The sequence below is a fragment of the Hyperoodon ampullatus genome, assembly GCF_949752795.1.
Source record: "Hyperoodon ampullatus genome assembly, chromosome: 19".
Lineage (NCBI taxonomy): Eukaryota > Metazoa > Chordata > Mammalia > Artiodactyla > Ziphiidae > Hyperoodon > Hyperoodon ampullatus.
Window position 1 is genome coordinate 38,487,945 of NC_136932.1, and position 21,682 is coordinate 38,509,626.

At 48.2% G+C, this 21,682-nt stretch overlaps 1 protein-coding gene across 2 annotated transcripts in view; it reads left to right on the forward strand.

Annotated features, from left to right (window-relative positions):
• Nucleotides 1–2,444: 2,444 nt before the first annotated feature.
• The window catches only part of CTC1 (CST telomere replication complex component 1), a gene marked incomplete at its 5' end in the record, with an annotated part of 19,330 nt that continues 92 nt past the window's right edge, over nucleotides 2,445–21,682 (forward strand). The window contains 23 exons of one of the 2 annotated variants that reach the window (XM_079724971.1): nucleotides 2,445–2,477; nucleotides 5,817–5,980; nucleotides 8,894–9,131; nucleotides 9,283–9,491; nucleotides 10,042–10,186; nucleotides 13,584–13,874; nucleotides 13,977–14,105; nucleotides 14,620–14,852; nucleotides 14,979–15,156; nucleotides 15,255–15,455; nucleotides 16,012–16,138; nucleotides 16,749–16,863; nucleotides 17,002–17,329; nucleotides 17,407–17,496; nucleotides 17,739–17,932; nucleotides 18,782–18,843; nucleotides 18,939–19,113; nucleotides 19,419–19,496; nucleotides 20,161–20,305; nucleotides 20,397–20,461; nucleotides 20,707–20,872; nucleotides 20,983–21,109; nucleotides 21,265–21,682. The exon at nucleotides 21,265–21,682 is cut by the window's right edge and continues 92 nt beyond it. In XM_079724971.1, the coding sequence (XP_079581097.1) occupies nucleotides 2,445–2,477; nucleotides 5,817–5,980; nucleotides 8,894–9,131; nucleotides 9,283–9,491; nucleotides 10,042–10,186; nucleotides 13,584–13,874; nucleotides 13,977–14,105; nucleotides 14,620–14,852; nucleotides 14,979–15,156; nucleotides 15,255–15,455; nucleotides 16,012–16,138; nucleotides 16,749–16,863; nucleotides 17,002–17,329; nucleotides 17,407–17,496; nucleotides 17,739–17,932; nucleotides 18,782–18,843; nucleotides 18,939–19,113; nucleotides 19,419–19,496; nucleotides 20,161–20,305; nucleotides 20,397–20,461; nucleotides 20,707–20,872; nucleotides 20,983–21,109; nucleotides 21,265–21,404 (3,633 nt within the window). In that variant the 3' untranslated portion in view covers nucleotides 21,405–21,682. Of the gene's footprint in view, nucleotides 2,478–5,147; nucleotides 5,981–8,893; nucleotides 9,132–9,282; nucleotides 9,492–10,041; nucleotides 10,187–13,583; nucleotides 13,875–13,976; nucleotides 14,106–14,619; nucleotides 14,853–14,978; nucleotides 15,157–15,254; nucleotides 15,456–16,011; nucleotides 16,139–16,748; nucleotides 16,864–17,001; nucleotides 17,330–17,406; nucleotides 17,497–17,738; nucleotides 17,933–18,781; nucleotides 18,844–18,938; nucleotides 19,114–19,418; nucleotides 19,497–20,160; nucleotides 20,306–20,396; nucleotides 20,462–20,706; nucleotides 20,873–20,982; nucleotides 21,110–21,264 lie in introns of those variants that run through there. The other variant, XM_079724972.1, reaches the window with a different exon arrangement.

Sequence of the window (21,682 nt, forward strand, 5' to 3'; positions counted from 1 at the left end):
GAATGGGAGAAAGTATTTGCAAACGAATCAACAGACAAAGGATTAATCTCCAAAATATATAAACAGCTCATGCAGCTCAATATTAAAAAAACAAACAACCCCATCCAAAAATGGGCAGAAGACCTAAATAGACATTTCTCCAAAGAAGACATACAGATGGCCAAGAAGCACATGAAAAGCTGCTCAACATCACTAATTATTAGAGAAATGCAAATCAAAACTACAATGAGGTATCACTTCACACCAGTTAGAATGGGCATCATCAGAAAATCTACAAACAACAAATGCTGGAGAGGGTGTGGAGAAAAGGGAACCCTCTTGCACTGTTGGTGGGAATGTTAATTGATACAGCCACTATGGAGAACAGTATGGAGGTTCCTTAAAAAACTAAAAATAGAATTACCATATGACCCAACAACCCCACTACTGGGCATATACCCAGAGAAAACCATAATTCAAAAAGACATGTGCACCGCAATGTTCACTGCAGCACTATTTACAATAGTCAGGGCATGGAAGCAACCTAAGTGCCCATCGACAGACAAATGGATAAAGAAGATGTGGTACATATATACAATGGAATACTACTCAGCCATAAAAAGGAACGAAATTGAGTCATTTGTAGAGACGTGGATGGATCCAGAGACTGTCATACAGAGTGAAGTAAGTCAGAAAGAGAAAAACAAATATCGTATATTAAAGCATATATATGGAACCTAGAAAAATGGTACAGATGAACTGGTTTGCAGGGCAGAAATTGAGACACAATGTGGAGAACAAACGTATGGACACCAAGGGGGGAAAGTGGCAGGGGCGGGTGGTGGTGGTGGTATGATGAATTGGGAGATTGGGATTGACATATATACACTAACATGTATAAAATGGATAACGAATAAGAACCTGCTGTTTAAAAAAATAAATTAAATTAAATTAAAAACAAAAACAAAACCCAAAACGGTGGCGGGGGGTCTTCCAGAGTTGAGAAATATTGAATGCAAAAGGAATGATTAGGTTTGGGATTTTGACTAGGCTCTGACTGGTGTTCTAATTAGGGAGCCAGTGTGGCTGGAGGGGAGTAGCAGAGAGGTTTCAGCTTCTCTGCGGTAATCTCTCATTGCTGTTGTTTTGGTGAAAAGGGAAGGAACACATCTCTGATGTAATAATGGGAAATAACTGCAAACAAAGATTTGCCTTATAAATAACTTAGCGCCACAGTGCAAAACTAGTTCATGCAATAAGGAATAGAGAGCTTGCATTGAATGAAGTTGAATTAGGGGATACCATAACTTGTAGAGTTAAAGTCTTTATTCTCCTGTTATGACTAGAGCATTCTTATTGTCTAAAGTGTTTATACTTATTATATTATAGTCAATGTTTATCCTATCTTGCTCCAAAAACAATTTGAAGCTCCTATAAGTGTACAATGGCGTTAAATGCCTCTCTTTTACTTTATGTCTTTAATTTCCTCTCCTTCCCTCCAGCCTCACTGACTTCTTGCATTTCTTTCCACCGCTGGGCCTTTGTGTTTGTTGTTTCACCTGTCCATCCTTTCTCTTTGATCTCCATCATATGAATCCTTCATCTCTTTCAATCCTTTAATATAAAGTCACCTTTTCAGTAAAGCCTTCTTTATATAAAAGGGACACACCACACTGCCCCCTGCATTCCATAGCACCTATTACTAACATTCTACACATTTTACCTTTTTTTTTTTTTTTTTTTTACTATCAGTCTCCATGTTCTAGAATGTAACCTCCATGGGAGCAGGGATTTTTATCTGCTTTGTTCACTGTTGTATCCCCAAAGCCTAGAACAGTGCCTGACACATAGTTGCATGAATTCTGTGCACTCCACTGCCTATTAAGCCATAGATTGATTGGTTGGTTGACTAAATTAGGGAGAGCAGAGGCTTTTATTAGTAGATCCACAAAAATTTATCAAGTTCTTATTTAACAACAAGCACTGTTCTAGGCACCAAATACAAAGAAGAATAGAATAAAGCTTTTAGGTACTCACAGCCAAGTGGGGAAAATAGTTAAACAATTACAGCAATAAGTTAAGGCCATAAAGCAAGTATGAATGATGTGCTGCATTAAGGAGGAAACACTTCTCTCTGCCTGGCAGAATCAGGGAGATGGAAAGATGCATAGGAATTACCAGCTAGAACGGCTGTGTTTGAGCTCCTGAGCTCCCCCACCCCACGGATACCAGACAGGATATCACTGGGGAAGAGGGTGGGGGTGCCAGAGTCGGGTGCCAGAGTCGGAGTGCCAGAGTCAGAGTGCCAGAGTCGGAGACAGAAGTGGCAGTTGGGCAGAGAGGTCCTGACGCTGAATGGGGAGAAGTCGGAGGTGGAGCCAGGGGGGCGCCCTCCGATGACGTCACGGACCAGCCCGCCTTCGAGCCTCGGCGCGCTTTCCCGGGGGTGGAGTCGCCGGAGCATCATGGCGGCCTGCCGGGCTGAGGCTTCTGCCTCCGTGAGTGCTGTTCTCTGTCCCTCGTCCCTTTTTTCTTGCCTGTCCCATATTTTCTTTCTGCTCCTGTAAGCTCCACCTTGCTTCTTTGCCTCCCTGACTTAGCTGGCCGCCCCCAGGAGAGGGGGGACGGTGAGACTCTTCGTCCCGCCCCTCTCACTGGTTCTGCGATTATATTTATTCCATCATGGCTGTGGCTCCGGCAGTGAACCATAAAGACACCTCTGTCCACTCTTTAGGCTTCAAGCCCAGTGGGAAGCCAGGAGCAGACGAACGGCTAACTGTGGGGCTGTGAATTCCTGGGGGAGACCTCTGACGCAGCTGTATGGGAAAGGGGTAACCGATAATCTGGAAAAGCTTCTGAGACCCGAAGTACGTGCAGGAGTTAGCAAGGAAAAAAAAAAAAAAAAAGCGCTAAAAGAGGTTTCAAGGCGGAGGCAAAAAACATGTTCAAAGGCAAGAGACAGAGCAGGTGTCTTTGAAAAACTCAAAAAGTTCAGCTGGGTGGTGGTGGAGGGGTCAAAGGTGACAGTCTCGTAAGTCTTGGTAGGCAGTGATTTCAACCGGAGGGTAATTGGGAGTTATTGAAGGGTTTTAAGCAAAAGACTGGATAAGTTTTGTTTTCGTTTCCTGAGGTAGCAGAGTAGAGAGTGGACTGCGGTGGTCCCCAACCTTTTTGGCACCTGGGACCGGTTTCGTGGAAGACAGTTTCTTTTTTGGGGGGGATGGTTTCGGGATGATTCAAGCACATTGATTTATTCTGGTCTCTATGCAGTCAAACCTCTCTGCTAATGATAATTTGTTTTTGCAGCTACTCCCCAGCGCTAGCGTCACTGCCTTAGCTCCACCTCAGATCATCAGGCGTTAGATTCTCATAAGGAGCGCACAGCCTAGATCCCTCACATGCGCAGGTCACAGTAGGGTTCTCGCTTCTATGAGAATCTAATGCCATCGCTGTTCTGAAAGGAGGCGGAGCTCAGCCATCGCTGCTCTGAAAGGAGGCGGAGCTCAGCCTTTAATGCGAGCGTTGCGGAGTGGCTGTAAATACAGATGAAGCTTCGCTTGCTCACCGCCTGCTGCTCACCTCCTCCTGTGCTGCCTGGTTCCTAACAGGCCACCGACCGGTACCGGTCCATGGCCCGGGAGTTGGGGACCCCTGGACTAGAGAGTATCAGAACGCTGTGGTTTAAGTGTAGTAAGAGATGGTAGTGACCCCGACCATGGCAGCAATGTTGAGGTTCCAGAGGTGAAAACAGTAAAGAGATACTGAGGAGATAAAATCTAAATTAGGTAAGCTCCCCAGTTTAATACTGATATACGCCGAAGTTTGAGAACACTGTACACTTTATTCTCGACCTCATCCACTGACTGCATGGCTTTAATAGCCAGTGATAGATGCTGGTTTTTCCTAAATCTCCACTTTGGCTGTGATCTCTCTCCTGAGCTTTAGTTATATCCATCTGCCTGCCAGATTCTCCATCTGGCCAACCTACAGGCGCCACATATGCCCAACAACACTGAGCTTTTCAGAAAATCCACCTCTCTTCCAATATTCACTAACTTGGCAAATAGCACCCTCAACCGAATAGTTCTGCCATTAAATGTGGATGTCTTCTTTCACTTCTTCCTTTCCCTACACAAGACCCAAGTTCAAAACACACTCTGGAGCTAACTCCCCCCACCCCACCCACTCCTGGGTTCTCAGTCAATAGACGGGATCGCCTAAATATCATTTGCATTTTAAACAGAACTTTGGTGATTCTGAGGCATCAGTACCACTTTGAGAAACAGTAGTATTCAGTGTGCCAATGGACAGGTCCTCAGGAATAGGAGCTAAAAGAGAAGATCAAGAGAGGAAGGCAAAAAGTGTGGGAGTCTGATGTTGGTGGGCAGTTCTGAGTGATAACCTGGTCCAATTTTGACAACATTGACCATGAACAAGAGTGTTTGACTGAGATGGGGTGAAGGTGAAGGTCAATGATAGGGCCATCCACAAGGACACTGAAGTCATCTAGAACTTGAACACTGGTTTTTCAAGCTGTTTTCAAGCTGCTAAAGGTTAACTGGATGTGGAGGAGTGACTGGAGGAGCACTGGAGGAACAGGGATAGAGCTATAATGGTTTTGAATTATCACTGGGGATCAAGAAGGGTAAAGGTCATTAAGTATTGTTGAACTCTGTCGGAATTTTAAAATCTGCTTAGCACTAGGAGTAGGCTGAACTGGCCCCCTCCCCTAGAGTTATCTATGTATAAAGACTACTATGTCCCCAGAATGTGGTACACATACAAAGATGGTTCCTGTCCTCCTTAGGAAGCCCACATCTTAGCTACAAAGACAGAACAGGAAACAATTCCAGTGGGATTGTATCTCATATATATTTAGCTTATAGGCATTCAAATGTATACACTTCACTAAAAAAAGAGGGGGATGATTAAAAATTATGCTCTGCTTATGTCCTTTTATGTAACGTCTATTATTAGGCACATTTCCATTTTCATATACATATTACTGTACAGTGTTATGTACTATTCCTTATGAGCAATTTAAAGGATTTTTTTTGAGAGTGACCTTAGACCAGTCTTGTTTTTCAACTTGCTGGCTTTAGAATCAGACCCCATAGAAGGTGGGCTGCCACTATATCTGGTGGTCATTGCTCCATGTGCAAGGTACTGTGGGAGCTCCAAGGAGGGAGCAGCATTCTGCCAGGGATGCTCAAAGAAGAGTTCACAAGGAATATTTATTCTAATTGAGCACTTTAAGGATTGGTACAGGTTTGTTAAAGAAAGAGGCAAGACCAAAGCTAGATGGCCAGTTGTCTAAGTTGATTGGCTAAACTAAGACTTCTAAGGTTTCTTCAAGCTCTAAACTGCTTTACTTTACATCTTCATTTTTTTCCCGCTTGATTTGTTTCTTTTTTGGCTGCGTTGGGTCTTTGTTGTTGCACGCAGGCTTTCTCTAGTTGTGGTGAGCGGGGGCTACTCTTCGTTGCAGTGCGGGGGCTTCTCTTATTGCAGAGCATAGGCTCTAGGCACCCAGGCTTCAGTAGTTGTGGTGTGTGGGCTCAGTAGTTGTGGTTCACAGGCTCTAGAGCGCAGACTCAGTAGTTGTAGCACACAGGCTTAGTTGCTCCGCGGCGTGTGGGATCTTCCAGGACCAGGGATCGAACCCATGTCCCCTGCATCTGTAGGTAGATTCTTAACCATTGTGCCACCAGGGAAGTCCTCCCTCCTGATTTAAAAAAAAAAAAAAAAAAAAAAAAATCTATTCCTTTATTATTCCCCAGTTTCCTTGGTGGGCAAGATGGTCAGGAATGTGTTTGAACTCGCTTCACTTTCCTCAGGAGCAAGCCTGGCTTGAGGCTGCCCAGGCCTTCATCGAAGAGACCCTGTGTCCACCTGGCAAGGAGCCTGATGTCCAGTTGACTCAGTTGGTAATTGACTGTGTGAAGACTATCTGGTTGTCCCAGGGAAGGAACCAGGGTTTAACACTGCCCCTCAGCTACAGGTAAGGAGAAGTGGGGTTCCCAGGAAAGTTAAATTTGGGATTGAAAAGGAAGGACTTATTTGAGTTGAGTAAGGGGAAACTTAAGGGGAGGAAAAGGTGGTCTAAAGAAAACCCTTTCTGCCAGTCTTTCTCATTCTCCATCAAGCTGCTTTCCTTTTCTTGTAGTTCTCCTTAATTGGCTCAAGTCAAGTTTAGAGACAAGGAGAGGGGCGTGAGAAGATAGAAAGAAAATATGGAAAAAGAACCCTCAAAGTGGGGAGAGAGGCTGATACTATTTCATTTTGTGCATTAGGAAACTAAGATACACACTGTGACTTCAGCAAGTGTAGATCGTTGATTTTGAAAGACCTGAGTTTGAGTCTTCTGAAGGTGTTTTTTTGTTTTGTTTTGTTTTTGTCCTTTTTTTAAAAATTAATTAATTTATTTATTTGGGGCTGTGTTGGGTCTTCATTTCTGTGCAAGGGCTTTCTCTAGTTGTGGCAAGTGGGGGCCACTCTTCATCGCAGTGCGCGGGCCTCTCACTATCGCGGCCTCTCTTGTTGCGGAGCACAGGCTCCAGACGCGCAGGCTTAGTAGTTGTGGCTCACGGGCTTAGTTGCTTCGTGGCATGTGGGATCTTCCCAGACCAGGGCTCGAACCCGTGTCTCCTGCATTAGCAGGCAGATTCTCAACCACTGCACCACCAGGGAAGCCCTGTTTTTGTCCTTTGTAATACTATACTACCATTCCTAAACCGTTCTAGGCAATGTTAATAAAGTACTACAGGAAAAGGGTTCCATGGCCAAATAAGTTTGAGAGACATTGCATAAGATAAACTTCTCTAGGAGAATCATGAGGCTCATTGACATGTTAAAGGCTCCGAAAAGTTCTGCAAAAAGAAACCTGCTTACCTCCTCATAGAAGTAACTAGTATCTGGAGTATGAGGGTATATCATTCTTGTGAATATCTTTATATTTTTTTCTATCCATGCATCTATCCCTAAGCAATATACAGTAGTTTTACATACCTTTAGACTTTGTATAAACGGTACCATACCTTGTATATCCTCTGCAGTTTGCTTTTTTGTGCTTAACATTATGCTTCTGAAATTTATTCACATTGATAGCTCTAGGTCTTTCTCCCGTTGCGGAGCACAGGCTCTGGATGCGCAGGCCCAGCAGCCATGTCTCACGGGCCTAGCTGCTCTGCGGCATGTGGGATCTTCCCAGACCGGGGCACGAACCCGCGTCCCCTGCATCGGCAGGTGGACTCTCAACCGCTGCGCCACCAGGAAAGCCCTAGGTCATTTATTTTAACTGCCGTACGGTATTGTTACGTGAATAAACATATCACTGTTTGTTCTTTTTTTAAAAAAGGTAGAAATCTGTTTAGCTTTGTTTATTTTGTTATTTCCCAATAATAACTGAAAATCCAAAAAGAATAATTGAAAAGTGGTAAGTCAGCAATTTTTAGAAAACTTGCAACCTGTTTAAGTTTCTTGTTATTCTTCAGGATAAATGTAGACTAGATAGCGCAATATGTAGAAGATGGTGGATGAGGATACAGTAAAAATTATTTGACAGGTATAAATATTCATTAATTTTTCCATTTCCCTTCACTGAGTGCCTGCTGTGTGCCAGGTACTGTGGTGGCCTTGAAAGTTAGAGGGCAGTGGCCCATGCAGAAGGTCTGCAGTTATCACCTTCAGTTTCCTGACCCAAACCCTGAAGAATCTGAGAAAAGTGACCCCTATCCTTACTGTTTTCTGTCCTGAAGGTGCCTAGGGTAAAGGCATGGTTCCCTCCAGTTGTTTTTTCCTAGGCTTTTATAGAAGTAGGGAAAGACAAAAAGACTTTTGAGTGAGACATACCTGGCTTTGCCACCTACACCACTGTGTACCTGAACCTCTGTAAATTTCCTCATTGGTGTGTTTCCAGGGGTTTTTGGTGAAGATTCAATGCAGTATTGAGCGTAAATGGACCCAGTACGGTATGTGTATAGCAGGGGTGCAACGATGTTAGTTTCTGTCGTTGCCTTTTATCTGCTCTGAAGTCACTGGGGAAGAATGAGGCAGATGTGGAAGGGGAGTGGGCCATCTAGAACAGCATTTCTAATCTTTAGCACTCACATGTGGCTTATGTTCATGAGTGCAACAAGGAGGATAAATTGTCATGTTTTGTAACCTTATCCTGTTTCTTTTCCGCTGAAAAAACCATGGGAGTAGAAGTGAGTGAAAAAACCGTGGGAATGTAATAATGGTATTACAAAAATGTGAATCTATCACAACTTTGATAATTTAACTTGTATCACATTCTCTGCGATATACCTCACAATTGGTAGTGACTCAGCAGTGTTGCGGCACTTTGCTTAAGAATGGTTGATCTCAAACATCTCTTGAGATTTGGGAGCTTGTATTATCAACTCCCACCTCAGCCTCGGCTTCCCAGCCAGTCTCTAGTACTGTGATACTCCAGACTAGGAAGGAAACCTGGCTGGGGCCAATGAGGTTGAGCCATTAGGCAGATGCCTTAGTGCCCCCACTGAAGTTCTCTGTGGAGCTGAGAGCTGAGATGCCGTCAGGGGAGCAGTTTGTGTTGTCTCTAAAATGTTCTCCCCACATGCTCATCTCCTCAGGCTGCTCTTACATTCCCACTCCATTTCTCTGGGTCCTCTCTGTGGCACTGTCTTGTTCAAGATATGACTCAGCACAGACTTTCTTCCTGCCTTCCCTAGGTACTACCCAGTGTTTGGACCCAGACCCCATCCTCATTTTCTTAGGCCCTCACTCCCAGTTTTTTCAATCCATCAAACTTTCTTAGTCCAGGTTCCCCATTGATCTTTCCTTGGGATCTTGGGGGATTTGTTGGGGTTGAGGATAAAATTCCTAGGCTTGAACATAGCTTTACAAAACCTCTGTTCCCTTCACTCTGCAGCTTTGTCTCAGTAAAGGACCTCAGGACCCACCAACGTCTCCCATGCTGCAGCCACTTGTCCTGGAGCAGTACCGCATACCAGGCTTGGGCCAAAGAGGCTGGACCACATGGCGTCCCCCTGCCCCGGGAACGGCTGATACTTTTAGGGACACTAACAGACCTATCAGGGGACTTGGAACAAGAGTGCAGGAATGGAAGCCTCTATATAAGAGATAACACTGGTACCCTGGGCTGTGAGGTGAGTAGGAAGGGGGCAGTCAGATCCCTCAGATACTAATAAGAATGGTGTCTAGGGAGCAAGACAATTAAGTCTCTGAGGGAACAAAGATGGAGGGGGGGTGGACTGGATGCTAGGGTCCTGATTAATCCTTGCCCTTGGTCTTTTCTAGCTCATAGATCTGGACCTTTCTTGGTTGGGCCATCTCTTTCTGTTCCCCAGCTGGAGTTACCTCCCTCCTGCAATGAAGTCCTCAGGAGAAGGGCACTTGGAGCTCTGGGGTGCCGCTGTGCCAGTGTTTCCCTTGACCGTCAGTCCTGGCCCCCTTACCCCCATCCCTGTTCTCTACCCAGAGATGGCTTCCCACCTGCTCAGGCACAGGTAATTCTTCCGTGTAGGGGAGGAGGCAGCACTGTAAAACTGGGATGATGATGGTGGGTCAGTGGAAGGAGGGAAAGAAAGGCATTGAGAGTAATATAGATGGAATGTTCCAAATCAGGGGAACAATGGGGCCTCTCAGAAAGTTAAGAGTCAGATTCTTCAAGGGAAGTTTGCCTTATCTAAGGGCAGGTAGAGTTTGAAGGAGGTTTTTTTTTTTTTTTGCGGTACGTGGGTCTCTCACTGCTGTGGCCTCTCCCGTTGCGGGGCGCAGGCTCCAGACGCGCAGGCTCAGCGGCCATGGCCCACGGTCCCAGCCGCTCCGCGGCGTGTGGGATCTTCCCGGACCGGGGCACGAACCTGTGTCCCCTGCATTGGCAGGCGGACTCTCACCCACTGCGCCACCAGGGAAGCCCTGAAGGAGGTTTTTAGAACAATGGCTTTGGGCTATGGAAATTTTACATCACTACTAGATTATAGTGGAAAGGAAGGCATTTGTAGGGGAAAAAAAAAAGAGAGAAATAAAAATGACTTCTCTCTCTACCTTTTTTAGAAGCAAGCACAGAAATGTGCAGCCAAACCTTGCTGGGGAGCTGGTTCGATTGAGCGCTCTGGTGAAAAGTCGAAAGAAAGCCTACTTCATTCTGTTTCTTGGTGGATCATCCCCAGTTGGCAGCCATGTGTCTATCATCGTGCAGGTGAGGATTAGGGTCAATTCAGGGGTGTGGAGGTGTGGAAGGGGGGTACGAACTCCTAATAGGAAAGATAACATCATAGGAGGAACCAGGTAGGAAAGGAGGACAGCTGGGGAGAGTTGTTTCTGGAACAGTGCTGTTGAGGGAGCAGTGTGAGTGACGCCTTCCCTACATACAGGACGTGGGGACTAGACTTCCCTGCTGTGCAGCTCATTCGAGGAGACAACTTTTGTATCATGTGTCCCATTTTGAAAACCTGCCAGAATCACTTGTTTTTCCCCTGCATTAGAAGAATGAGCAAGGAAAGTATTTATCTTAACACCATTGAAACATGAAATACATGTACTTTTAGTAAAACTTGGTACTTATTGTTGAGTCTTTTTACATCAACTGGTACGATTTTATTTTTTATTATTATTATTTTTAAAGTATGTATTTATTTGGTTGTGCCGGGTCTTAGTTGCAGCAGGGTGGGCTCTTTAGTTGCGGCTTGCCAGCTCCTTAGTTGTAGCACATGGGCTCCTTAGCTGTGGCATGCAAACTCTTAGTTGTGGCATGCACGTGGGATCTACTTCCCTGACCAGGGATCGAACCTGGGCTCCCTACATTGGGAGTGCGGAGTCTTATCCACTGTGCGACTAGGGATCGAACCTGGGCTCCCTACATTGGGAGTGCAGAGTCTTATCCACTGCACCACCAGGGAAGTCCTTGGTATGATTTTTCTTCCCCTCCCCGGGTATGATTTTAAAGTTATTCATTTTTATACTGATTATTGTTATATGATTTATACAATTATCTGAATAAAGTTTCAGAAGCATTCAAACCAATTAAAGGATGAATGGGCTCTTTAACATGCATATCGAAAAAGGAAACTATGAAATTTGCTAGCACTATAAGAATTCTTACCTGTATCTGTGTGTGTCATGAGCTGGAGTAACAGTAATTAGAGTATAAAGAAACTAAAAAAGCTTACAAACCACCCAAATTTCTAATCTTGTTTTTTCCTTTTGGGTTAAAGAGGAGCTTATGTATATTGTTTACATTAGAATGTTTTAAGTCTCCTAGAGCATTCAAAAATTCTGGGCATGGTAGGATTGGCTCATTTGAGGGAGAAAGCTCTGAAATGCACTTGAATTTCTGCAGGGCAACTAAAGTAGGCCAAGGCCTTTGGGTAGTTTATAATCTTATTGTAGATTTTATATCATACTGATTTGTAAAACAAGCAGAGAATAATATAGAACAGTGTGTAAGTTCCAAGGTGTGTGGTATAGTTGTAACTGCTATAGCAGGTTAGCTAGAGTTTATTATGTGGAGAGAAGCCTAAGGAGGGAGAGTTTAGACTCGATCTGGTTCTTGAAGGTGGCTATGATTTGAATCCCTAGAAGAGAGGGAGGGCTGTCTGGGACTGGAGTATCACCTGTACCAAGATTGGCCCTTTATTGAGTATGTGCTGTATGCTAGGGGCTTTGGTCATTTCAGAGGCACAAAATTGAGTAAGTTGATGGCTCTTGTCCTCTGGAAGCTCTCAGCCGGGTAAGTGAGTCAGTGATTACTGTTCAGGGTCATAAGTGCTGGGGTAGAGACATGCACATGCACAAGGCACTGTGAGGGTGCAGAGATGGGCTTTGGAATAAGTCTGGGAGGTCAGGGGAGGAGTGATCTTGGTTTGTTTACAGGCTGCTGAAGAGACACATTGGCGAAATACTGTCACTCTAGATGATCCCAGTGAATCTCCTCCATGATAGAGGAGTGAGGTCATGTCTAGAAAGACTGAACTCTGAAGAGAGGAGTAAAGGTTCAGGGTAAACTGCTGTGCCAGGCAGTTGAGGATAAGAGATCGCTAAGCAGTGACGGGGGTGCAGCTGGAGAGGGTTAGCGTCAGTGTTTTGCCCTGGGGTGGTGTGGGTCTGTCTTCCTCAGTAGGGTTTTTGCCTTAGAAGAAGAGTTGAGGAAAGAAGGCTGTGATGCTGTAAACTCAAGGGTGAAGTGTGGGTAAAAAGGGCAGGATTCAGGGGATAGGTATTCAGATCCTGGCATTTGGACAGAGGAAGGGAAGGACCTCAACGTCTGAATAAAGGAGAAGTGGCTGCAATATTGGGAGGTCCTAGTAAGAGGTTAGAGGAAGTCTAGTGAGCCCAGGGGGAGCAGGGGAGAGCAGAAGCAATAGTATTCAGTCATTCATTCGTGTGTTCAGTCAAACCATCATTAGCTACTTGTTTTGCATAAGCAGTAAGCTTAAGTGAAATCTTAGCAATACCTTATGATGAGTTGTGACGTCCAAGGTCCGACTGGTGGTACTCAGCTGGTTTTAGAGAGAAATGGGGGGTCTGTGAAGCCGAGCATAGGGGACTATGAAGTTCAAGTATCCAGAGTCATCAGTGTGTTTTGAAGCCCCTGAGAATGGCAGCCGTGCTCTGGGAGGGACATGCCCTAGAAGATTGTTATATTTATTAACGGTCTCATCTATGTAACTTTTTTCCTTTTGCTTAAATTTCTTCAACAACCACCTTTCTCCATTCCATATGAGACCCTCTGCCGTTCATTTTTATTTTCCTAGTTGGATGTCTCTCCCTTTCCGAAAGATTGAAAGTCTTCAGCATGTTATTTCTGGGTTTTTTCTTCATCTCGGCCCTTCCATCTTGTCTCTGGCAACTGCCAAGGACATTCCTCCTCCATCCTGGCCAGGGTTTTCACTGCCTTGCTCATTCTGGGTTCTGAACATTTCTGTGTTGTTGCCTGTTGCTTGAATCACGCTTCTCTCTCGTCTCTACTTCAGCAAAGCAGAGATGGCCTTCAGGACCCTGGCAAGTTCAGCTTCTTTCACTTGGCCTTCCTGATCATTCCAGCCCATCCTGACCTCTTTCTTTCTCTGAAACCTTACCGGATGTGTATTGTTTTTGCCACTTGATCATACATGGCTCCATGTTATTACTTGGGTTTGTGTCTGTGTTTCCCCGTGGTTTGAAATACGTTGGAGATGAGAGAAGTCTATGGTATTTCCCTTAACATCTGTCCCAATACGGGATGCTTATGTACCGTGTGCATACTGATTAAATAAGTGAACGTTGTTTGTATGGCTGGTTTGTATGTTGGAGTGGGATGGGGAAAGGGCAGAATTTTCTGAAAGGAATATTTATATATTTTGGAGAAAGTTGTAGGGATGGTTTGTGCCTTGGGGGACGGATTAGGAAATATTTGCCATTTCCTGTGAGAGGGGAGAGATCCTGAGAGTTCTGTCGCTTAAGATTTAATTGGCGAACAGGGAAGATGAAGAGGCAAGGAAAGGCTCTCGAGGAGTAGGTCTTTGAGGGTCACATTGTGATGGGAAGGGACCCTGGCAGAGGGGCAGCGTCATGGGAAGCCTCTCACGTACCATGTTGCCTGCTTCCACACAAGCCAGGTCCCTGCCCAGCTGGTGTGGCACCGAGCCCTTCGGCCTCATAAGGCCTATGTGCTGACGGAGCTGCGAGCGTCCAAGCTCCCTGGTCACCGTTACCGGATTTGGATGACCAGTCCCTCCTCCCAGCTTTTGCCACTGAAACCAGAATATGTGCAAGAGCTGGAACTGGAGCTGGAAGGAGCCCCCTTGGAGACCAGCCCCCAGCCACTCCCCATACTCAGCAATCCGCAAGACAAGAAGGGTCCAGGTCCAGACGGTCTCGTCCGGGACTCCAGGCTCTTATCATACACGGTGAGCATAAGGGAGAGATCCTTGAGCCCGAAGGGCGGGAAACATGGCAGTCTCCAAAGAGGAAGGGAACAGGGATCACCTGGCCCTTTGGCTTCTTTGCAGGGAATGGTCACTGGCACGCTGAATCAGCCTGCGGGCCTCTACGAGCTGGACGGGCAGCTGGGGCTCTGCCTCGCCTACCAGCAGTTCCATGGCCTCAGGCGGGTAGTGCGACCAGGAGTCCGTCTGGAGGTATGTGAGGGGCCAGGGCTGGTGACAGAAGGAGACCCTTTCAGTAGCTTGTCTTACCTTTACGGGCTGGTCCTTCTTTGCAGCAGGTCGACGCCTCTACAGCAAGATTATAAAAATAGTAAATGTGTGTTGGGGTGTGGGGGTGCTTTTGTTAAGAATGATTTGGACGAGAGCTCAGATCGGAAGGGAGTAGAGAGTGGGGCTCTGGGAGGAGCGGTTAGATCCAGAGCCTCTCCTTTCCAGAAGGGCCTTCCAACTGGAGTTGAAGTGCAGGTGAGCAGCCAGGGCCCCGCTGGCCAGGAGCCCCCAGGCCCACAGAAAGGCTGAGTGAGGCTCCTGGGAGATGAAGCCTTACCGCAGGGGAGCGGCTTGTGATAGAAGGCGAGGCATAAGGGGCTGGAGGGAAACAACCTGTAAAGGAGAAATTGTATTTCTCCTGGGACCCAGGCAGTGGAAAACTGCATTTAACTCTGCCTGGGATCACTGAGTTGCTTTTTCCCTTCTGCCTCCCCAGCTCCAGGATGTTCACCTCCTGCAGTCAATGGGTGGGGGGACGAGAAGGCCCATGTTAGCCCCCTGCCTCCGTGGTGCCGTTCTACTTCAGGGCTTCTCTCGTCTGATGCCTGAGACTCAGTCTTCCCACCGAGCCCCTGGGGCCTCCCTGTACGAGCAGCTGGTGTGGGAACATCAGTTAGGACTTCCCCTCTACCTGTGGGCCTCCAAGGCCCTGGAGGAGCTGGCCTGCAAGTGAGGAGGACAAGGGTCTGGGCTGGGGAGGCGGTGGGCGTGGGACACTTCCTCTGTCAGCAAAGCCAGATTCTGGGAGAGACAGGGTCTTTGGGGGAAGTGACTCCGCTTCTTTTCGTGGCCAAGGCTGTGTCCCCATGTGCTGAGACACCACCAGTTCCTGCAGCGTTCCTCGCCTGGGAACCCCAGCCTGGGACTACAAATCCTGGCCCCTACCTTGGAGGTTCTTGTTCCACCTGGCTGCCCCGGTCGGAATACACACAACGAGATCCTTGAAGAGCCGCATCACTGTCCACTGAAGAAGGTCTGAGGATGTGGGGGAATGGAGTTGGCAGAGCTAACGCCCTGGGGGACACCCCGGGCACAGGGGACACATAATCTTATGTCTCTTCTCTCTGACAGTACGCTCGACTGCAGACCCCCTGCTCTTTCCCTACACTGGCCGCCCTGAAAGAGGAAGGGAAGTCCAGGGCCTGGGCCTCCTTTGACCCTAAGACCCTTCTGCCCCTCCCAGAGGCTTCTCACCTGCCCAGTTGCCAACTCAATCAGCGCCTGGCCTGGTCCTGGCTCTGTCTGCTGCCCTCTGCCTTCCACCCGGCCCCAGTAAGTGCGTTTCCAGCGGGGCTCAGGGGACTTCCTCTTTTTGCCATTTTCACTACCACTACCGTAGTCCTTTCTTGTCATTTTGACTACACTAGCCTTCTCACTAGAATACTCCACCTCTTCTTGGCCCCCTCTAATCCGTTCTCTTGCAGCACCTAGAAAGGGATGGGGTACAATTGAACATCGATTATAAAACTCTCTTAATTTAACTGCTTCTCTTGTTTCTACCAGTGTGTATAAAATCAAACCCAAACTCCTTGTTATGTCTTGGGAGGTCCTCCATGGTCTCCTAGCTCTAACCTCGATTTGTATACTTTCTCTCTGGCTACTAAATGTGTGAATGCAGGTGCATTTTTTCCACATCTGTCTACCTCACTTCAATATAAATTCTTTGAGGTCACAGACCATGTTTTTGTGGTTCACTTTGTAGCTCTAACAGTTAACACAGTGCCTGGCACGTGGTAGATGCTCAGTATATTTGTTTAATAAAACTTGATGCCTCGGCCAGTATATCTGTTTAATAAGACTTGATGCCTCGGCCTTCATCTCCATGTAGGTTCTGCTTGGGATTCTGGTGCCTTCATCTCGTAAAGGTTGTCTGCGACTTCAGGACCAAAGCGGTTCCCTCCCCTGCCTACTCCTGGCCAAGCCCTCGCAGCCCCTCACTGACCCCGGGCTCATAGGTTTGGAGTTCAGAGGTGGAGAGAGATGGTGGTGGGGTAGAGGTTCTCTGAACTGGGGGCTTGGCAGAAAGCACTGCTGGGATTTACTAGAGATGCTGGAGTGGCTTCTGTTGATCAACCAGTCTGGCGGGAGGTGTAGGAGGCTGGTATTGGCAGGTGGTGTAAAGGAGCAAGGGGGTCCCGGCCAGAACTACAACTCCCAATATTCACTTCTCCCTCCCTAGGCAAACCAGGATGACAACTTCCATTTCTTAGCTTCTTAGTGTGGAAGAGTAATGGGGCTTATTTGGGCTTATTGAGGTTTGTAGGCAGGGAAACCCCAGAGAGGAAAGCTTTTCAGATCTCGGAACAGGCGTTTTAGGGATTTATGAGAAAGTAGAATCAAGGCCTCTCAGCCTAGGTGGCCAGGGTTGGGGTTGGCCATGCAGATGGAATGGTTTCTTCCTTGGAGGTATGACTCCTCCAAGATGAGGCTCAGGCCTAGGCCTTCACGTTGTGTTAGGGGAGCAGCTCTGGCCTGAGTCAGGCAGTGAGACCTGCAGGGCGGTCGGCTTTACTGCCCATCCCACAATCCTCTCCTCTTGCCAAAGTAGAAAACTTTCTTCTCCAGGCTGCCTGGTGCGGGCGGAGAGGTTCCAGTTGGTCGTAGAAAGGAATGTCAGAAGCACCTTCCCTTCCTGGAAGGAGCTGAGCATGACAGTCTTCATGCAGAAGAAGCAGGCCAGGTTGGTCCTTAGGCTGGTGACTGTCCTCTGAGTCCCTGAGGGGAAGGGGAAGGGCCCGGTGCAGGTGGTAGAACTCTGGGGCCCACAACATCCAGTGCCTGCATCGCTAAGAAACCTATTCCTTGTCTCTCCCGACAGAGTCTATGTCCAGATTCTTCTGGCTGATGCCCTGATCCTGTCTGTGCCCAGACCCGTCCTTCACTCGGCCACCTCCTCAAGGCCTCCTCAGACAGAGCCCTCCCTGCCAGAGGGTCCCCACATAGGACAGAGCCGGCTGTTCTTGCTGTCCCACAAGGAGGCACTGATGAAGAGGAACTTCTGTGTCCCCCCAGGAGCCAGTTCGGAGGTGCCCAAGCCCACCCTCAGCTTCCTTGTGTTAGGGAGCTGGCTTGGGGGCACCCAGAGGAAGGAGGGAACTGGATGGGGCCCACCTGAGCCCAGGGAAGGTGAAAACTCAGATCAGAAGGTAAACTGAGGCCTGGGGCCTGGGACCTGACCTCCTGTGCCCCAGCCCCTGTCTGAGGGGCCCTGCTCTCCCCTCAGGTTCTCCTCATCTTCCTGAGCTCCTCAGTCCGCTGGTTTGAGTTCCTGCACCCAGGGCAGGTGTACCGACTCGTGGTCCCTGGCCCTCCCGTGAGTGCCCTAGTTCACCATGCCCTTCCCCGGAGAGCTTGTTTTGGCTTGGGGTCTGGAGAGGAACTTCTAGGTCTCCTAGAAGAAGGGTGGATTTAGATCAAATAGAAGGCCTGTCTGTGTCTGGATCACTTTCCTTCACTAGGCTCCAGAGAGGAAACAAAACTGGGTCGTAGTATGTTAGGAACCTCTCTCCGGACCAGGACACACTCAGAGACAATCATCTCCCCATTTCCTGGCAGACACCAATGTTGTTCAAGGAGGATGGTTCATCCTGCATATCACAGCGTCCTCCGGAGCTGGCTGGCTGTGCGTCCTGCCTCACTGTCCAGGATGAGTGGACCCTGGAACTTGCGAGCTCCCAGGACATCCCAGAGGTGCTGGGTATCAGCAGGGCACTGCCTGAATCCTCGCTGACTGACCTGCTCAGTGGCAAGTAAATGTCCACCAGCTTCTCCAGCTAGCTGCTCTCTCTTCCTCTGCCGTAGTTGGGTCGGATGAACAGCCCATTCTCTGCTACAGTGTGTGTTTCTTGCATGTGATTTAGCTCCTAGAGGAATGATGTCAGTGTAAGATGCAAGTTGTGTTTCACACTTGATTTTCCCCCAGTATGTTACTGTTCTGAAATGACTGAGTAGGCTTTCTCACAGTTCAGGAAAAGCTTCAGCAATAAAAGGAAATACAAGAAACAAAAAAACAAGGACAAAGCTGAAAAGCTTTAGGGAAGAACCTTCCTTCAGTGCAAGAAGTGGCTGGCTTATGGCTTCAGGAACAGCTGTACTTTCCTCGTGTAGGCTTTTTTGGGGTAGCTGCAGTGCCGTTGAAGAAGCTGCAGAGATACTCCCCCCCCCCCCGTGTAAACAAACAAACAAACACCCTACTGGATTACATGTGTAATTTTTACAAAACTGATCCCTATCAGAAGTGAAAGTTTTCAAGGACCTATGATTTGAAGGGAGTGGGCATGGGCCCCAGCATACAAAGCTGTGAACGATGGACTGACCGAGATCCTAGGTGTAAAGGCAAGTGGAGATTCACCTTTGCTGGGGCGTTTCTTGGTGAGGCCTCTGGGTGCAAGACTGTGTGGGTTTTGAGTGATCTGCGCAACCCTGCTTTTCCCATGAACCCTGTTACTTTTAGCATGCGGTTTGAGACAGTGCAAGGCTTTCCAGGGCCTCATAGATAATGTTCTGGCAGACACTGTAACTCCTTTCTGTCCTTGGATCTGACTCCATTCTCTGCTTTCTTATGCCTCCATTCTCATTGTATTTCTCTGACCTTCCAGTTTCACAGATTCCTTGGTGTCTTTCTCAGCTGAGATTTTGTCACATCTCTGGATAAAGCCTGGTAATGACACCTCTTTTGGGGAAAGGTATGAAATTGAGTGATGGGACCTTGTGATCCTGAGAGAGACCACTGACCCCTCGCCTATCCTTCTGTAGGGAGCTCTGGGGCCACGAGACGGTGTGTGAAGCTCACCGTAGCTCTGGAGACGGCCGACTGCGAATTCCCCCCTCACTTGGACATATATATTGAAGACCCACACTTGCCTCCCCCACGGGGACTTCTTCCAGGAGCCCGAGTCTACTTTAACCAGCTAGAGAAAAAGGTTTCCAGGTGAAGATCTGTGTTGATGTCCTTGCCTCCCCTTCCCACTGATGTGGTTCTCTTGAACGCTCGCCCCTACGTGTGTGGCATGGACACCTTCTCTTTGGTATTAGGTTTGCTGTGTTTCTCTGGTGTTTATGCCCTCTGCCCCACGAGATGTTCCAGACCAGTCCTTCCCTTATTCTTCCCTCTGCTCCAGTAGAGCCCGGGTTAGGGCATGTCCCTCTGGGGAGTGGCCTGGCCTGTACTGCAGTCCCAGCTCCTACCTCACATTGACTTCTTTCTCCTCATCACTCTTCCTCCTCCCCCTGCAGATCCCACAATGTTTACTGTTGTTTCCGGTCGTCTTCCTGTGTGCAGGTCCTGAGTTTTCCCCCAGATACCACAATCAGGTCAGTGGCCCAGGCCCCGGTCCCTAAACCTCACAGTTTCACATCTGCATACCATACTTGTTCCAGGATCTGGAATTTTTGCCATAACTACAGTCTTCTCCACTCCTAGCAAAATATGTTGAGTTGCAAGGATTTCCTCTGCTTCAAATAAAAGATGTCCAGTACCTATCATTTTACGCAGAAAGATTTAGCGTTCTAGGCTTTTCAAGGCTTTTCAGTCCAAAATACAAATCTTTCTTGGCTAACATCTTGGTTTTTCAAGACTGAGAAATAACTGAGGACAATCAGAGATCAAGAATCAAAATGGGGGGACTTCCCTGGTGGTCCAGTGGGTAAGACCCTGCGTTCCCAATGCAGGGGGCTCGGGTTTGATCCCTGGTCCGATCCCTGGTCAGGGAACTAGATCCCGTATGCTTCAACTAAAGATCCCGCGTGCCGCAACTATGAGCCCGCATGCCGTGACTAAAGATCCCGTGTGCCGTAATGAAGACCCGGCGCAACAAAAAACTAAAAAAAAAAAAAAAAAGTCAAAATGGGGGCCATGGGGCTTCCAGGAGAGCACGGAAGCCACTACTGTCCCCATCCATATGCCTGCTGAGTCCTTCCAGACGCACTCTGCTTTTAGAACCCTGTTGGCTGTTTCTTGACCCCTTTCTCTCTTTAGTGCCCCCCTGCCCCACATCTACCTAGCCGAACTTCTGCAAGGTGAGAAGGCCCCATTCCGGGCCACTGCCTCTTGCCATGTCGTTTCGGTCTTCAGCCTTCAGCTCCTCTGGGTGTGTGCTCATTGTACCAGCATCTGCCCGCAGGTATGAGAGGGAACAGGCCGAGCTGGGTGCAGGGTGCCAGAGGGATGTGATGGGATCCAGGGGATTTTCCCAACCACTTTCTTCATCCCAGGGAAGGTGTACTCGTCAGAGCCCTGCCTGCCCCACTCAGACATCTATAAGCCAGGCCAGCATCAGGTGAGAGCAGAGCACGAGGTGGGTGCCCGTCCCACCACTTACATGACTTTGTGTCTGCTGTCCCAGTGTTAGCACAATTTCTGGCTTGTGGGAATTGCTTAATATTTTCAAATCAACGAATGAGAGTAAAGGGAGCTAACGACTGGAAAATGTGGAGAGGGAGTCATGTTGGGTCCAGGTGACTGGCCACCTGGGTTCGCTGTGAGAGTTGCTATTTCCTCCCCATCCCCCACCCCCGCCCCCAGGCTCCTGGTGGAGGATGGGACTGCCGAGGCTGTGGTGACCTGTAGAAATCATCAAGTGGCAGCAGCACTAGGACTGTGTCCTAGTGAGTGGACCTCCCTCCTCGAGCTTGTTCGAGGGCCAGGGACAGTGGCCTTGCAATTCACAGGCCCTGGAGCCCAACCTGAGGTGGGTGAGATGTGGCTGGGAGGCAGGGGCTCAGATACCCAAAATCTGGGGGCTTGGTAGAGAGCGTTTAGAAACTTGAGTTCTGTTCAAACTCGAGTTTCCCTTTCTAGTCCTCAGCCAAGATTGATGAGCCCTTGACCCTCTTCCTCTGGACACTGTGTACCAGTTTCTCTGTCCTCCGCCCTATTGTGCTTTCTTTTGAGCTTGAGAAGAAACCCTCCAAGATCATCCCATTAGGTAAGGGTGGAAGGGCAGGGGTGTAGATAGATGGGTCCCAAGAGGAAGAGGGAGGAGGGATTGATAGGGGATTTCAGGAGTCGGGGAGGAGAATGGTGGGCGAGGACTAAAAACCACACTCATAGGACACGTGTTTTCCTCTCTTCCCATCTCAGAACCACCTCGACTACAGCGATTCCAGTGTGGGGAGGTCCCTTTCCTGACTCGTGTGAATCCCCGGATCCGACTGTCATGCCTCTCTATCCAGGAGCCTGAGCACCCCAGTGCCCTGGGGGCCTTAGTTTCCTCCTGCTAACCCGAACTGCAGTGGCCTGAAAGTTCTTCCTGCCCTGCTGGAGACCTTGAGGACTGGGCTTCAGCTCTTCCCCCTTGTCATGGCTCTTACCTTCTCTGTGATTGAACCAGGACCCCGGATCCCTGGATTCACAAAATGCTACCCTACTGCTATTTCTCCTATATTCTAATACCAGCCTACCTTGAGGAAATTGTGGAAACAGGCAGATCATGGTGCTGTTGCTATTTCCTGTCTAGTTGGTGTCAAGGCACCTGTGCTCACAGGTGGCCCTGAGCACC